Source organism: Narcine bancroftii, chromosome 1, assembly GCF_036971445.1.
Source record: "Narcine bancroftii isolate sNarBan1 chromosome 1, sNarBan1.hap1, whole genome shotgun sequence".
NCBI classification, from domain to species: domain Eukaryota; kingdom Metazoa; phylum Chordata; class Chondrichthyes; order Torpediniformes; family Narcinidae; genus Narcine; species Narcine bancroftii.
In genome coordinates this window covers 391689945-391707422 of record NC_091469.1, presented here as the reverse complement: position 1 = coordinate 391707422, position 17478 = coordinate 391689945, and the positions used below count along the sequence as shown (strand labels likewise).

Here is a 17478-nt window from a genome sequence, read left to right as displayed (position 1 = left end):
ATTCATAATTTAAACCTAATTAATTTTATACAGCATGTCTACATACTTTAAATCATGCTCAAATTTGCCAAACCGCCAACCACATTCATAATTTGCATATCGTTCAAGCAGGAGAGCATTTTCTGACACGCGTGGACCAGGAGGAGTTAACTTCGAGTGCCAGAGCTTCCTCGTCAGAAAGAACCAGAGCGTTTATGGCTACCGAGTTAACTCTCTTCCTTCTCCCGCTAATTACATTAAAATTGTAATTTGAATGCAAAACGCCCATTATTTTCATGTGAACATATTTTTTTGCGTAATAATTGCACGGATAATGTTTAAGTTCATTTTGCTGTGTAGCTTCATTAAAAATAAAAATACTTGAGAATAAAAATTCAACCCTTTGAAACTATAAGTGTAATATTTTGTAAGATGGTCCAGTGCTATCGAAATAACAGCGTGATTTGAGGGTTATAATTCATTTGGATCTTTGCAAAGCGAAAGCAATTATTGGCAATGTTATGAAAGGTTGTTTGGCTGTGCTTTAACCCACTGTTGACTGCATCCACTGAATCCAGTGGAAGTTGCAGGAAGATGACGAGGCAGAGAGATGACCAATCAGAAGCTGCTGCCCTTTGGAGACAAATCATTCGACTTGTGGCACATTACACCATCTGCATCAAGTCTGAAAGCAGAGCCTTAACTTTAGCAGAATCTACTAAAAGACTGCCTCAACTCCGTCCGTCCTCCACTCAACTTGGAAGTCCAAAATAACCTTCTACTTAAAAACAATAGGAGTTCACACGCCCGCACTTTCTCCTCGGGAGATTTACTTTCTTCATGAAAAAGAGATATTTCGCTTTTAAGAGTTGTTTTCGATTGAATATTTATAATGACCATGACTACGATGGCTGACGGTTTGGAAGCCCCGGACTCCAAATCAGCTTTCATGGAGTTTGGCCAGCAGTCCCAGCAAAGTTCTCCAGCCATGTCTCACAGTCACTACCCAGTGCATTGCTTGCACTCAGGACACTCACACCAGCACGACAGCTCGTACCCGGCCGTCAACACTTACAACAGACCCCTGCCTTATCCCTACGTGAGTCACTCTCATCATAGCCCTTACCTGCCGTCCTACCACAGCAACAGCACTGGCAGCCAGACACGTTTAGACGAGGCAGGTGAGTCTTCGACCAGACGCAGGGTTATCCATTTTTTCGGGCTTCCGTCTTCTTGATTAAATTGTTAACTTCCCGAGTCACGATATCATTTCCTCTTTTAGCAACCACTTTTTTAAAAATCGTGTGTCGACTATTGATATTTCCCTTCTTTATTTTACTTCATTGCTTCAATATCATTTGAAACGTTATTTTTTCGTGCCGTATGCCTCGAACGCTCTTCTGCTTGGGGGATATTTTAATGAGGATGTGTCAATTCATAGCTCAAATATCTGGTCATTATTTGTTGGGACTATACATTTTGATCATCAGATAACCCCATAACACTGCTACCTCCTTCATTAGGAAGTGCCGTGTACGTTTATTTACAAATAATTGATTTTCTATTAATTCTTATTGTTAAATTACGATTTTTTTCAGGGCCGCCAGTGAAGATCGTTCATTGCAATTTATTGGGGGCGGAGGGGAGAGGGCTGCGAGGGTGGACTGGTGTTAAGGAACTAAAGATAGATTGTAACCCGGTGGAACTGTTAGCGAGGTTATTAACGTCTTTCAAGGGGGCAGAGGGAGAAGGAGGGAGAGGGTGAGAGTGTGCGAAAGAGAAAGAGAGAGAATAGCAAAGTAAATTACATAGAAATAAGCTGTGAACAGGGCCGTGGAACATGTCGGCATATGCTTGTTTTCCAGAACAACAAAAGACAACAGTGATTGAAAACGGTGAGATCCGCTTCAATGGGAAAGGGAAAAAGATCCGCAAGCCTCGAACTATTTATTCAAGCCTACAGCTGCAGGCGTTAAATCACCGTTTCCAACAAACTCAATATTTGGCATTACCCGAGAGAGCCGAGCTGGCTGCTTCGCTGGGACTCACGCAGACTCAGGTACAGTACTCAGGAAAGAACATCGGACCTCACTTATTGCACTTCCTGCAACCCTTCTATTTTTCAAGTTATGTACAAATACTATGAACGTTCAATCAGCTTGTTACCAGCTCGATGCATGAAATGGCTCAAAAAATGTGGCACAGGAACGTTATCACTGGAACGTTTCGACCACATTATCCACGTTGCATTAAATGCCGTTCTTTCAGTTTAAGATAATTATCTTCCTGCATTGTTTCAGCTACATCAAAACGGCTACTTGCTCCAAAGAACAAAATGGTAACTGCGGCTTTAAGAGCACCACGTGGCTCTTGTTCAGCGAATATCAGATTAATCAAATCACAACATCGTGTTTTTTTACTCTTTTATCTGGATATTTTTGAGGTAAAGGAATTGGATGTGACTTAATTTAAGCGTCGATTCCAATTGCCCATTGCCTTTTATTTGATCCCACTTTATTTGATGTTTGTTTGAAAAGAATTGTTGGTTCAACTGTAAACGCTGAGATTTGCTGCTTATGTCTGTTTTTTTTTAAAGCGAAGCTCATGCAAAACCACAATAGAATAAATCTGTTCACCACAATTTGGCCATATGTACAGTCCACGTGCAAATACATGACAGCATATCCAGCATTAAAATATTCCCTTTCTTTCGTCCATCAAGCCCAAAGCATCCTCTGTATATTTAGACAACTCTAAAGATAGCCTTGTTACAAAATTAAATGGCCCATTTCATTTGCGGGCGTCAAAGATGACACTATTAAAAAGAGAAAGTGAGGGTTACTGTACATTTTGGCTGGATTCGAGTGTAGTCCCTTCAAATCTGAATTCGATTTAGTTATCCTTGAAACAGGGATTAAAGGAAGTGCCATCACTTGCTTAAAAACTCTACATAAGCTTGGGATCGTGCAATATAATTGATAGTTTGCCATTTGCTCAGAAATAAACATAGGTTCTTCCTTTAGCAAGATAAGTTGGCAAATAGTCTGTAATGTTTTCAATCCTTGGATAAACGATCTTCCAATTTTTTTCTGAGATAGACTTCTAAGTCGGAATTTGTTTAAAATATAGGTTCCATTGATGACTACCGGAACATCCTTGGGAGGTGAACAAAAAAATATGCAGAATTTCGAGTTTATTAAGTACTTAAGTGCCTCTTGACAGTTGAGAGTAATACGTCTTCCATTTTGGTAGTCGTTCCAGGCATTGATTTACTTTTACAAATTGCAAAATTATGGCCTCATTGGAAATCAATTAAAGAATTCGTATTTCACGCCGTTTAAATGTCTCAATAAACAATTTTCTCACGCATCCATTTTTTTGCTTAAAATATTTATTTAAAATCAAACTAATGAAAACAGAATGATTTATTGGGTGATATGAGCCTTGCAACATTATAAAGATGCGTGTGCACTGCATTGTTCCAACAAGTGATGTTATTTATTTTTCAAAAACATATTTTCTTGGACGTCACTCTTTCTAAGACATTTCATGACGTATGAAACAATGCAACACAACAATACTAAGAGTGTGGGTTCTAAGTAAATCTTTTTCTGCTGTTGTCAAATTTCTTTCAATATCTTTAGCAATGCTCATTGCAATAAACCCCAAATACGCCAGATTTGAAAGCTCCAGAAAGCATTGTAGTTGGAATGATGGATGACTAACCCTATTTTGCACTTGGACATCAAGCTTACCAGTCAAGTTTACAATGGACATTTTTGATTACGCTGTCTGTTTTGACCCGCTTGACAAGTACAGACCATATTGACTCGCCTTTGTTTCTTAAGGGGAACGTCGGTGGTGATGCTGAGGGATTGGGGGATGGAGATAGCGAGGTGGGGAACGATGAGACACGAAACAATTATGACGTAAAGGAGTTAATCGTTGAGGGATAAAAGAGGAAGAAATAAAATCCGCGTATTCACTCGCATATATTTCCTCAAAATGGCTGAAGCAGCAGCTATGCCACAAATCGGAACCGTATACATAGTCATTCTTGGCAACATTGTTGCAATTTTATAAAAGTCCGCCGTTGTCTAACTTTCCCGAGTGGAGCCACCAGGATGTTTAATGTCTGTTTGAAATATACAAATTCCACCGTAAAAATGATAACTCTTTAAACCGGTGATCGTGGCCATTATGAATTTCTACATCCTGGAACCAGGTGCCATTGAGTTAACGGCATAAACACCAAACTTTTCTTCTTTGGCCTCTTAAAACTCTACTGTTGTATTTTGAACTTCATTGAAATGCCGAACGGGCAGAGCTTATCAATACGGAATAATGTAGTACATACACGAGGTTAATATGTGCTCTTAACTTGTTTAAATCAGCGAAAAAGCTTTTTGAGGTCAATACACAACATTTACTACAACCACAGCGCCTGCAGCCTTTCTTGTTTCACTAAATAGTTTTGACGAATGTATTGTATCCAATGTTGCCCGAGAAGCAGGACGTTAGGAACCATAAAGTAGCTTTGCAAAAGGATCCACTCTTGTGGAGATTATTCAGACGATTGCGTAATGTTCACCCCTTGATTTACAACGTTATTGCTTGATCGCAATACCGAGCATATTTTCTCTTCCATTTCGGTAAAACGTTTTATATACTATTTAATTATCACACAGTAACGCAATGATCCACCCACTTGGACATTTAAACAAATTACCAGAATACTATAATTTATACAGAATTATTTATAGAAATCGACCGAAGTGCTTACGTACAGATATTTATCTTTTTCAGTCTTTCTCGCAATATCGTTTCGGATTATATTTCGATACCATGTTACCTTTTCAATGTCAGTACCGTTGACAATTTTATTAACTGTGAACAAAGCTACTGACTGCCGTTTAAAGGCCGTGCATTTACATTTTAAACACGTGTTATTTATTGTAGGTGAAAATCTGGTTCCAGAATAAACGCTCAAAGTTTAAGAAACTGATGAAACAGGGCGGGAATCCCCTTGAGAATGATTCCATGTCCGGGTCGGCTGGTCTCTCCCCTCGTTCCCCAGCCATCCCGCCAGTGTGGGACATCTCAGCTTCGGCCAAAGGCGTCAATATGACCTCTAACAGTTATATGGCTGGCTATTCCTCCTGGTACTCGACGAGCCACCAAGACACCATGCAAAGGCAGATGATGTAACACCCTGAAGCCAAAAAATCTATCCATGGAGTGAAATCAATGGGGTTAAGGTACCCACGCGCTATTTTCAATGGATGATCCAGCAGCGATTACAGTTGCTAATAGCCATGTTAAATTGGACAAGCAATGGGCTAAAAGGAGGATTGGTCGATGACTGTAGACATTGCATAAAAGGCCTCCACCGTCTCTAGAGAGTCCATGGGAACCAATTATAAAAAATGCGAATGCATTGTGGAAGATTTTATGCTGATTTTAAAACGGCGTAGGTTGGTAATGCTAAGACGCACTGGAAGCAGATGAAAAGACACGAGTATGTATATATTGATTAATTTGTAGGTGTACATAGTTTATATGTTTTATGTTTCTTTCATATTGAGTAATAAATCAAAAATATCAACGTGTCTTGTGGTCAACTTTGTTCAAAACTACATGGAAGGAGATTCACTTCACTGAATCATTTGTCCAGTTTGGTAAAGTATAGAATATTTTGAAAGGGAAAGCCTGAAGTTTGGTTTCAAATTGCATCCAGAAAATTAGGCTCAAGTGTTATTGTTAGGGACAATGCAGGGTAAAAAAAAAATCATAACGCCGCAGAAAGCTGCGCTGCATTACAACAAAGCAGTTATCGATTATAAACAAACTTAACATTTCCGCCGCAGGCCTTAAATCGACATATTCGAGTATAAAGCAATATCACGGAATCCACGGTTAAAAAAAAACCATTTCGCTTCAGGTGAAAGCAATGATGGAAAATAAACTGATATTCTATTTTAAGTCATACTAATGCACCTCCTTGTCGGCATTTGAGACCTCGCTAGAGTTAAATATAATTCACAGGTGAATATTTTAACTAAGCTAGAAACAACCAAATGATGAAAAGGAGGGTCAGTTTGATCCTTTGTTTCCATGGGCCTATAAACATCACATTGAAAGCCGTTGAAACTTGGCCAATTATCTAAAATGACGAAGAAAAGACATGCCCACGATCCCAAAATGACGATAACTCTCAGTATGTGCAAAATCATTATTACTTACCGAGATATAGTTGTTTGGTTCTTGTGAACAACCAAGGAAATAAATTACAGAGCTCTATTATCAACCACGGTTCTGATCTCATCTAATGGACTCGCCACTCCACTCGCAATATTGACTGATTTTCACGAACTCAAAAAGTCTCATGTAAAAAATCCAACATGATCAATACTAAACAAAAACCTCCAGCTGCAGCCCCGTTCAATTTAAAGCTGATACTTGGTACAATTTACGGTATTATTCGCGAGAAAGGTTTAGACCATCATAAAAGCGACTATAATTAGGGTAATTTTTGATTCAGCCCGCTGATTACAGCGTTTTTACAGTCAAAGGTAATTATATGTAATTTTCTCCCACTTTTAATACTAAAGAGCTTTCGTTATTTAAGTGCTGGAAGAAGAAGAATGAAACAAAATGGAAAGAATAGAATTTTGTGTTATGCAGCTTTTTTTAATCCAACCCAGTAGACATAGCAAAAAGAAAGATATCTGTAAAAGAAATTGAACCTCAAAGGTTGATTTTAGAAACAAAAACAAAACCCGCACAATGCTACATTTGTATCAATTAAGCAAAACATAGGCTTTAAATAATAATCTCAATGCCCATTTTAATGTACACAACCACTTAAATAGTAGATGAAATTTGTGGAATAAATCGGAGAGAATTCAATTCCTTGGTAGATTTTTTTTTTAAATTACAAATAAGCAAGATTAATCAGCAATTCAAAATTTGTATTAAAGTCACAATTTAAACCCACTTTCTCGTTGATCATGAACATAGTATATTGGGTAAGTGCACTGACATTAGTTTTGCCCCTCAGCAGCTTTTTACATGTAGACACATCTGGGGAAGCTGAGTCTGACTTGATCGCAGATCAAGCATAACTTTTACTTTTACATCTAGGATTTCTGAACATAAGGTCATCAATACCCCATACATTAGGGTTAGGGGTGTCGCCACATAAATGCATTTTAAAGGGAATCATCACCCCTTCTTTTCGTCATTGTGTCTTATTAGACAAATATTTCAACAGTGCCTTTTGGAGATTGCCCTTAGATTCGTCGGAAGAAATATCTCGAGCATCTTTGAATTCAAATTGAAAACACTAATCTAATGAGGATTCCAACGACAAAATAAACGCGCTAGGGTTATAATATAATCCAATCACCCTTTTTTTCTGAGACCCATCTTTACATTGTAAAGAAATAATGACTCCTTAACATTAAATGTAAAACAACTGCGAACATTTATACAATATTTTTGCATCAGAAAGATCAACGATGTTTGTAAATATTGCTCTGCCTTTGGCCATCACTATTTCCCCATGAAAATCCATTGTAATGTTCTTTTTCTTTAAATAAGTAAAACGATTTGGTATTTGAGATATGAAATCTGCACAGCTTCAGCCTTTCAAGACCGTGTCGATGACAATCACATAAGAGTTTAGAACCTGTTTACGAGGCAGAAAAGAGGAAACATGCGGAGGACATTTTACTCTCTTCATTGGTGGAGATGTTTCGGTTCATCTGGCCCAGTGAAGGAAGCAGTGTTTATGTAACAGTTGTTCGTCCACTCCAGTGTTCAATTCCCAAAAGGAAGCAGGGTTTATGTAACAGTTGTTTGTCCACTCCAGTGTTCAATTCCCAAAGCGAATGTGCTCGATTAAGAATTAAAAGACTACACGTGGAGAACTTGATCTGAGTGCTAAATAGTACTTCTTGTGAACATTTTCCCCAACACGTGTCTGCCATCTCTGGGAAGTATTGGTTTGCTTCTGAATGAAGCAATGCAAATAACAACGTATAGATATCCCAGTACCAGGAACCACCCCGTCTTTTATTTGTGAGAACCAAAGGAAATGTTTAATGGAGAATATGGATGCTGATTTCAGATCACATCCGCGTCCCGGTGGTGAGGAGCTGCTTGGTTTTGTTGTTGCTTTGGGGAATGTGAGGAGGTAGCACATGAGCATTTAGGTTCCATCTCCTCCAGCTTGCCTGCTTCTCAAGAAAGAAAACCCGAGAATTTCGAGTTAATTTCCATTTTTTTTTCAGGGCTGATGTTGCATTTCCGCTTGACCCTCGAACCGCCCGCTGATGTTCAGCAGTAGAAATGGTGGGCGAAGTAACAGCGCCGATATTCCGCATGTGGACTGCGCAGAGATCAGAACTTTCACCTTTCGAGACTCCCCCCTCTCCCTTCCTCTCACTCACTCACACACACTCGCACACGCTCTCTCTCTCTCTCTCATCAAAATGTCTCAGAACCTTAGTGGAAAGAGAACATTAGAGCCGAAATGGCAACCGCGCTGCCTCGTTGGTGGAAACGCGAGGAATGGTTTCATCCATCAGCTCCGGCTCCTCTCAACCAAGATTTTACTTTCATCGGAAACATGGCCGATTGCTGTCTGTCTTGTCACCATAACATCGGCAGAACAACGCAGCAACGTACCATGCAAAAAAGATTTGGAAAGTTAGGAAAGAATTAGCACGCCATACACAGAGTTAAAAAGATTCCCCGTAGCCTGTAGCCAATTGCACATTACAGAACAAAAACCGTATTAAATGTATTTTTCTGGAGATCACAAGCAGTTTACAAGATCGCCAATCAGAGTTTGACAGAATACTCCTGCTGACATACGTTGCCAAGTTATTACAATAACTCAGATTTGTTGTCAACTGCTAATGTAATTTGCGCATTGCTTGTAAAATCACATGCATCCAGACGGACGGACAGGCAGAGAGAGAGAGAGAGAGAGAGAGAGAGGATTTGTGAAGCCTTGGGCATCTACTGATTATCTTTCTAAGTTGTCCATGGAGCCTGCGACGTAACAGCATATTTAATATTTTTTTTTAAATATTCTTCATTGGGCTTATCATTTGCAAAATTACTTAACCCCCTCCATCCGTCAAACAATCCACGCTTAAGTCCTTGGCCGACATTTTTCCAAACATTTCAAGCCCGAAATGTCGGATATATATCTTTATCTTTGCTATATCCAGTCCACAGTTTGACCTGTTGACTTTCTCCAGCGTTGTGTTTTTACACACCTAAGTCCTGCTGTCTGGAGGAAATAGAATATCCATGATCGACTTCAAACAGGGAGTCCCGAATAATTCACAAAACCGCAAACCCCGTGTTGTCAGGCATAAACTCGTTTACCTTCATCAACAGAACATGTCACGAGATTCCTTAATATGTAAGTATACATAAAAGCGAGTTTCACCCCTACCAGGCATGTCTGTTCGAAGGACAATCCTTCCAATCTTGCATCAGAGAACACTGTGACCCTGTGTTTAAGTGATGATTCAAATATTTGTACTATATAACCAGGCAGAAGGTTTCGCTACACCGATTGAGTGAACGTATCAGGCGTGTAAGTGTTTGCACACCCCTTCATTTTTTATATTGCCAGCAAAAATTGCTGTTACCGCTGTCAGTATTTTGGGAATAGTTAGGTTGATAAAGCCTCAGTCAAGAGAGGTGCATCTTTGCAAATTATAGGCAATTGTCAATGTCCAGATTATAATAATAACATCTTAAAGCAGACTGGGGGATAACTACTACGAGTTATATCGCTGCAAATGTCCAGTTCGACTACTTTCGCCGTCATTTGGGCGAATGAGTGAAATAAAGGTGGATAATTCCTCAGAACCTGACAAGATATTCCCTCTGCCCTTGAGGGAACATCCTTATTTACTGTAAGGTGGTTGAGGATTGGAGGGTAGCTCATATTATTCCGTTGTTTTAAAAAATTACTTAAAATATAACCCAGGCAATTACAGGCCGGTGAGCCTCAGATCAGTGGCAGATAAGATATTGGAAAGTGTTCTAAGAGATCGGATATATAGGTATTAGGGATGGTCAACATGTCTTTGTGCGTGGTAGGTCGTGTTGAACAAATCTTATAATTTTTCAGTTTACCTGGAAAGCTGACGCAGGAAGGGCTGTGGATGTTGTCCACATGGACTTTAGTAAGGCCTTTGACAAAGTCTCACATGGGATGTTAGTCAGGAAGGTTCAGACGCCTGTTAGATTGGTTATGAAAGCTGAAATTTATGCGTGGCGTGGTTCGCATGCACTGACATAGAATAATAATCGAGACCTTGTTTCATTAACATTGGGCATACTGTAAGTTGTTTAGGAACAGGCCTAGTATCAGCATGGTCTGAAAGTTGGAAATTGGCTTTCGCTTTATCTCCCGTCATTAATTCCGCACAGAATACATCCTTATTCTTAATTGGGGCGGTTTAGTCAAGTTTTATTTATCCAAAGTGCCACCGAGAGAAATAAAAATCTCAACATTTACAACAAATTCCGCAATATTTCAAAACCGTTTTCTCTTTGAAAGAAACGCTATCACCAAAGTAATTCAAAGTAAATCAGTCTCTCAAATGAAAGATTCACGGGCATCAACACGACATTAAATGGGAAGTCGCCGCAGAATGCCAATAAAAATACAAATGAAACGAGAACATGAAGAATATTCAAAGCAGCAAAAAAGACCAACAAGGGACTTTCCCTTCCGCTGATTCGTTTACATCAGGTGTGAAATGTTAATAAATGAACCCCGCCCATCCACAACCCAATACCCAGCTCTTTACCCTGTTACTTGCTATTAAGAACCATCTGAACGCGTGGTTCAAAACGAGTTCAACTATTATTCAAGTTAGAATGGACCAATGATAAAGAGGCAAAAAGTGGAAGAGAACCGTGGTTTCCCCTTGAATATGCCTATGAATGTCTGTCCAGTCCATCCATGCTTGAAAAACTCTCCACCCCATTCGCACTCCGTTAACAATTCAGAAACAAAACTTGACGTCGGGCAAATTGTTGCCGCATGAAGCACGATGAAAGTAATTAGACGGAGCTGCATTTTCATGCTGTAAAACGTGCAACATGCCATAATCCTTAGATACTTCAATTATACAGTCGCATTCAACGAGCTTCAGACATCACAGTTGCGTGTCGTATCAAATTACAGCAAGCCAAGCTTGTTGTTGGACATGCAGCTTAACAATTAAAAAAGGTTGTGATTTGACAGGTTTTAATGCTTCGATTGCTATACGGATAGAATAACATCAACAAATGTGTTACTCATTTTCCCTCGACTACAATGTAGTAGTAAAACACGAGTTAATTCGATCTCAAATCCCAGTAATTGTAGAAGGACGCAAAAGCCGGGGTTAATATTTCGAGCGAAAGACGCCAACGTCTGCTTTCATGTTTCTATTTCACATCTTTCCATTTTGTTTGCCTAGATTCGTTACCATTTTAGATAGAAAATGAACGTTCTCTGCAGCTGTACCGTGTTTACCCACATTAACGAAAATGAACAAAAACGGATATTTTTTGGCGGCATATCCTTGCAGGGAGATGTCAGCTTATTTTTCAATAGGACTTGAATGAATAATTAGCTCTAAACGGCTAATAAACGAGAGAATTTTTTTTTGTAGAAATGAGTTCTTGACGAAATGCACCAACCGTAGTCTTGCCTTTGTCTAGCGTTTCTCTCAAATGTACAGGTGCCTTGTCTCACAGTGTCTATGGTCGTGAACGTCTTGTCCGTATAAGAGTGTGCACGTTACTTCCATGTGCATAGTTAAAATTTCGCGCCCGAAAATACTTCAATTTATTATATTTATATCTTTTTTTCCAATAATCAAACGTGTGTTGGTTGAGACGGGTGGTGACTGGAAGCAGCCCTGCACTGGAGTCGGCCCGCACCCACAGGAATGCAGCTCTCTGTGATCTTAACTGCCGCCCTCTCGGCTCCTCTCTGCCACACTCAAAGCTGCTAATTGTGGGCAATACAAAGAGAAAGAAAGTCTGCGGGAAGTCTGCAAGTCAATCTCCAGGAGAGCTCAGCTACCAGAGAAACGAACACAACAAATTCCAGCGGTCAGATCCTGTCCCACCTATAACACTCCATTGCCTTAAGGCACGAAGGATGCTTTTCAACCCCCTGTTTCATCACCAGTCAGAAGAGCAGGTATCTACAGTTCTCAACTGAACTTGGCATCCTCCGTTTAAAAGTGCTCACCGAGAAGACCATATGCGCGTGGGGACAATATAATGTCGGTTAGATTTTTAGGATTGTGTTCATTATTAATTTCTGTAATGGAAATGGTCTGTCATGAATGGAAGTTCAAGCGGGTCTAATGCCACTACACTAACACCACGACGTTATTTCCCGGTGAAATTCATTTATATGCATGGCGATCTCATAGCAAGTTTCTCATCTGCCGCCTCTGGACAGGGCTGTTAATTTTTTTAGATGCTATGATACGCCCCTATGCATTTAATGTCTATTCACTCCATGCTCGATCGAGGATGCACATTTACAATAGCTCAACATTATAAAGATCTCACTAAGTTCGGCCAACCACCCACCAATTTCCACCTCTCCGCCAAGACCCAGCAGTAATACATCAATTATGACATCAGTAGAGTATCCACATCTTTGCGGAATCCTAATGGTACGCCTTGTTTTATTTTGTTACCTGCACCAAGAAGTCACCGCCACATATCTGTTGGGATTTCGCGGTTAAGTATAGCCCTGCTGAATAAACAGTCAGCGGCCATCATTTAGATGACATAAAACCCCGTCGCCTTTGTGAGTTGTACAGAGTAAGATAATAGATATAAAATTCATCCGTGTTATCCTAAGCGGAATTAACTCACTGCACAACGACGACTACGGGATTCTTTAGATGATTACCCGAATTAGGAACAAAAACTCCATCACTTCAATTCGCATTTAATTTTAATATGATTTATTTAAAGGAAAGCTGGGCTATTTTAATGTAGATAATCATATCTCCCACAAAGATACGAGTGGCAATTTTTATTTATAGAAATAGTTTTAAAAAATCACACCAGGTAATTCTTTCGGGAGTTTAAGATGATCCTTTTTGTAAATATTGTTTTCTGGAGATGCGTTATTAGTTTATCTCAAAATATGTCACGCTCGATAATGTGTGAATTCGCTGGTCGGAAGTCAGACCCCGTGTCATATTATTTGTGATTATCGGAGGACAGCCAACGAGCGACAACCAATTTTTTTTTTTTGCCGAGTTTTGTCTTTGGCTATCAAATAATTGCAATGGAAATATTCCCTATTTTTTTCATGTCCAGGACATAATTACTGACACCTTACCTTAGTTCTTGGAGAACCTATGTCCAAGACGTTTGATTGCATGCCCGACCAAGCGATAAAAGTTTTTCCAAAAGTCCACACTTATCTTAAAAATAACCTTAACTTTAAACACGTGAATCAGCATGAATATTTAGCAATGCAACTTAGGATAAAACGGATAAAATTTATATCTATTTTCTTACTCTGTACACACGTGTTCCATTTGTTTACACTGTGGATTTCTGTAGGCACCATTTATTCTATTCAATTGGGTTTACTTCTCTTCCAAGATTTTTACATGACAGTGTAGCACAAACTCAGAAAGTTAAATCTAGGCCCAAATTGATGATGATTTCTTAATTTTTTTAGGCATGACTCAGGGAAATAACTAAATAAAAGGTGGAAGGCACCCGGCTGTAAAAAAAAAGAATCGAAAACATTTAAATATTCCTTATATTTAATTAATTCACTTGAATCTTATCTCTCTCAAAATGTAATTCAGTAGAGCATTTTACCAATTAGCATTACAGTTTGATTGCTGAATTTCAAACTAAGTGCATAATACATATAACTAACTTTCTGCTCCTGGTAAGCACTTTGGCCAGTCCTTCAAATAACAATACCAACATTTGTTAACGACATCATTCAGTCTGACCACACAATTTGTATCAAATAAGCTTCCAACAATAATGTTGTCTGAAGGGTCAATAATTTTATTTAAACAGAATATACAGTTTAATCCAACTATCTACACGTATGTACAGAGATAGGTGTGACTGAAAAGTCCAGTCAGGTTGGGGGGTGGGGTCATAGCCTACGAGTAAAAGGCAACGTTGACAGTGTCCAAGCTGGCCATGAAGTCCACTGGGAAACTAGCCAATTTTCCTCTTTGAAATGCAGAGAACTGAAATGCACCGAACAAGAGGACAGTGTCAGAAATTTCACTGAACTGGAGAGTTTGGTTTCTCTGGATTCCAACTGAACAAAACGAGCATTTCTTTGCATACCTCCACTGTTTGTCGGTCATAACCAATCCACTTTGTAATATATTTCAAATTAATAAATCGTCCCAGATCCCAAAGCTAGTGGATGATGTAGTGTGCTTGCAGATTGCAGGTGAGAATTAATGGCATTGGGACTTGAATACCAGGAACCGGTGTTTTCGAGGTAGCCTGAGGGGGATGGGTTGTGGCTGAGGGTTTGATGAGTGTGGATAACTCTTGAGGAGCTGTGACTCTCCCAAACAGCCGGGGACTGAGGAGAATTGCAGGCCATGGGGTCACTGGAACTGGGGCTGTGCTCTGGGGGGATCTCTCCATTTTTTATGAACTTCTTGATTTTTGACCTTCGGTTCTGGAACCATATTTTAACCTGCCAAAATAAATAAGACAATTATTTAAATAATCACAAACCAGAAATGAATTTAGCAAAACGACGCTGTATATTTCTCCCCTCCCCCTCCAGGGCTACATGAACAGTCCAAGTCTAATGGTAAATTCTGCATTCACTCCTTGAGAAGCTACTTCACATTGTAAACAAATATCAGAGAAAATATCCGTTCACGGGGCTTCGTAATAAACAGAAAACTACTTATTTTTATGCGATTTTTTCCCCCCTCTGCATCCTGCCCCTTTATTGCTCAAATGCTTCTTTTGTTCTAAATTAAACCAGCTTCATCTGCTCTTCACCCTGCAGCCGCCGGATTTGAGGTTGTATTGTTCTGGGTCCCATTAATCCAGTGAGCCCCGCACATTCCAGTCGAATCCTCGGCAGCGAGTTTATCGCAAATAATAGATTTTTACCCATATGGCGTAAAAAAAAAGTTCAAAAAGTAAGTGCACGTTCCCATACCTTCTCGATGTTTGTATTTATTGAAATCCTTCCTCTCTTAATCACAAGATTTTCTAATTTTTGGAAATGATTCGTAAACAGCCCGAATAGAATTTTAACTTTACGTTCAAACTTTTAAAAATGCAACATCGCATTAAAATATGCAATGTAATTTTCAAGCCACTTATGGTGAATTCCAAAGAGTGAACTAAAATGACAAATGGATTATATTTGCAAGTATTTTTAATCTTCGATCGAGTTGGAAGCGAGGCACATTCTCGCCACTCGAACGGAGGCGGTAGGAGATGACTGGTGTTTTAAACTAACACGAAGACTGGAGCTCAAATACGAGGGAAGCCGCGCCGCGTGAACTCTAGATCTTACATATAAACATATATATTTACATTCTGTTTATATGTCGACCGCATTAAGTCGGCGAGACGAGGCAATCCCAGGGTCAGCTACAGAGTTTGGTTTTGTTTTGCACAGATTTACATTGAGCATTGCGCAGACACAATTAGCCCCGTGTTTAATCTGGGGTATTCTCCTGGACACGAAACATAAAAATGGTGACGACTCGCAAAAACTCGCAGATCATGTGTCCTACGTGGCCGTGATTCGGCGTGGTTCGGGCGGCGGCCGCTGGGGTTCTCGCTGCGGGGCTTTGTGGTTTTACCTGGGTCTGAGTGAGCCCCAGCGATGCCGCGAGCTCGGCTCTCTCCGGCAATGCCAGATACTGGGTTTTTTGGAAGCGCCTCTGTAAAGCTGCCAGCTGGAAACTGGAGTAGATAGTACGAGGCTTGCGAACCTTTTTCGGTTTCCCATTTACCATCCTGACTTCGGGATCGCTAAGGTTTTTATCTGAAATCGAAAATCCACACTTTAGTTTTCAAAATCCGAACAAAACGGCCTGATCCCAGAATAAACGCGCAGGGAGCGGGAGACAAGGGTCCAGAAAGTCGAGAGCTCGCTTTGCCGCGGGACTCTGAGCGGGCTCAGCGGTTCGAGATTTCACTGTCAGTCCTACTGGGTTAAAACTCCACCAGAGAGACACCTCGAAGTCCCATTTTACATCCCAGTCTCATGTAGTAATTTTGTTTTGTCTCCACGTCCCTCTTTAAAAATAACGAGCCACGATCCCCTGAAAGAATTTGCCACCAGCAAAAACGAGAACACTCTCCCCATTTAGTGGAGAGACGGACACTTTCACCTCACCGAGGACGAACAAGCCGAGAGTGGAGGTTGGAAAAGTGAGATTTATTTGGACTTGTGCATAACTCGCCCATATTTCTCGGTCTTTGCAGCGGTTGACGTTCGGTCCCAGCTTTAATGCAAAAATCCCACAGGGCATTGTGTTTCCCAAGCTGGCGTTCGACTGGAACCCCAGATTCCGTCGAACCTGTTGGAGCTCCAAGAGAAAGATGCTCGGGACAGGAATTGCTGAAAGTGGGTCCGGATGGGGGAGCATTTCTATGGCCTTACGACAAACAAGACATGCTGAAGGAACTGGTGGAGAAGTTGCGAAAAAATGGCCCCTTACCTGACTGGTTGCATGTCGGCGGAGCCCTGCCGTACGAGGCATACTGATGGTAATGGCCGGGGTAGCTGTAGTCCTGGTACGCTTTGGCTGGGTAACTGGCGGCCGAGCCGCTCCCTCCGTGGTACTGATACTGGTAAGGGTTGAGAACTTTGCCGTAAGACGAAGGCGAACAGTAGCCGTGATGAGAGGCGCCGGAGCTGTAGTAACCCGTGTCGGTGGCCGTGGACTCAGGTAGGGTCGGCGATTCCTGCGCCGGGTGGTGCATGCTGTGTTGGAAAGTGCCCTGCTGATCTGTCCGGATGCTGGGAACCTTGCGATCGAATATTGCTGTCATAGCCCTGGGACCGGGGGTGGGTCGATGGCGCGGTGCTTGTGTGCGCGCGCGCCCGCGCGGGTCCGGGGGTTGGTGGGAGGGAGGAAGGGGGCAGTAGGAGTGATCTATGTCGACATGACTGTGGGTGTTGCAGGGAATCAGGCAGACTGTGGCTGGGACACAGCAAAGTCTTGGTTAAATCCCTAATTGCGCTATTACGCACTCGATGGACGCGTTCCATTGGATAATATAATAGACCGTAACTCGCTCAACTCGTTTAACACCATGCTCAAAGTTTCTTAAACACAAAACAGCGTATAACTCAAAATACAAAGCACGGAGCCATTGTACAGCGAATGTTGGTAAATAACATCACAGTACGATGTCCAATAACAAAGGCAACTTTCGCCATGGGGCGTTGGCATTAATGCCTTTCGT

General features: G+C 40.8%; 2 protein-coding genes across 2 annotated transcripts; one reads left to right on the top strand and one right to left on the bottom strand.

Annotated features, from left to right (window-relative positions):
* Window positions 1-666: 666 nt before the first annotated feature.
* dlx6a (distal-less homeobox 6a) lies at window positions 667-5584 on the top strand. Its single transcript, XM_069915703.1, has 3 exons — window positions 667-1160; window positions 1845-2038; window positions 4939-5584. Exons 1-3 carry the CDS (start codon window positions 872-874, stop codon window positions 5185-5187), a joined length of 732 nt encoding a protein of 243 aa, XP_069771804.1. The 5' UTR covers window positions 667-871; the 3' UTR covers window positions 5188-5584.
* Window positions 5585-14049: 8465 nt separating this feature from the next.
* dlx5a (distal-less homeobox 5a) lies at window positions 14050-17098 on the bottom strand. The gene is made up of 3 exons (XM_069915699.1): window positions 16728-17098; window positions 15864-16048; window positions 14050-14728 (listed from the first exon to the last, which is right to left on the bottom strand). The coding sequence occupies exons 1-3, from the start codon at window positions 17059-17061 to the stop codon at window positions 14414-14416; spliced, it is 834 nt and encodes a 277-aa protein (XP_069771800.1). The 5' UTR covers window positions 17062-17098; the 3' UTR covers window positions 14050-14413.
* Between the last annotated feature and the right edge of the window lie 380 nt (window positions 17099-17478).

Bases quoted from the DNA above. Each gene is read 5' to 3' on its own strand.
- dlx6a (XM_069915703.1), top strand. From the start codon at position 872: ATGACCATGACTACGATGGCTGACGGTTTGGAAGCCCCGGACTCCAAA. The intron at 1,161-1,844 runs GTGAGTCTTCGA...CTTGTTTTCCAG, and splicing joins GACACGTTTAGACGAGGCAG to AACAACAAAAGACAACAGTG. The intron at 2,039-4,938 runs GTACAGTACTCA...TATTTATTGTAG, and splicing joins TGGGACTCACGCAGACTCAG to GTGAAAATCTGGTTCCAGAA.
- dlx5a (XM_069915699.1), bottom strand. From the start codon at position 17,061: ATGACAGCAATATTCGATCGCAAGGTTCCCAGCATCCGGACAGATCAG. The intron at 16,049-16,727 runs GTAAGGGGCCAT...TTTCGATTTCAG, and splicing joins GCCGACATGCAACCAGTCAG to ATAAAAACCTTAGCGATCCC. The intron at 14,729-15,863 runs GTAAAACCACAA...TTATTTTGGCAG, and splicing joins TGGGGCTCACTCAGACCCAG to GTTAAAATATGGTTCCAGAA.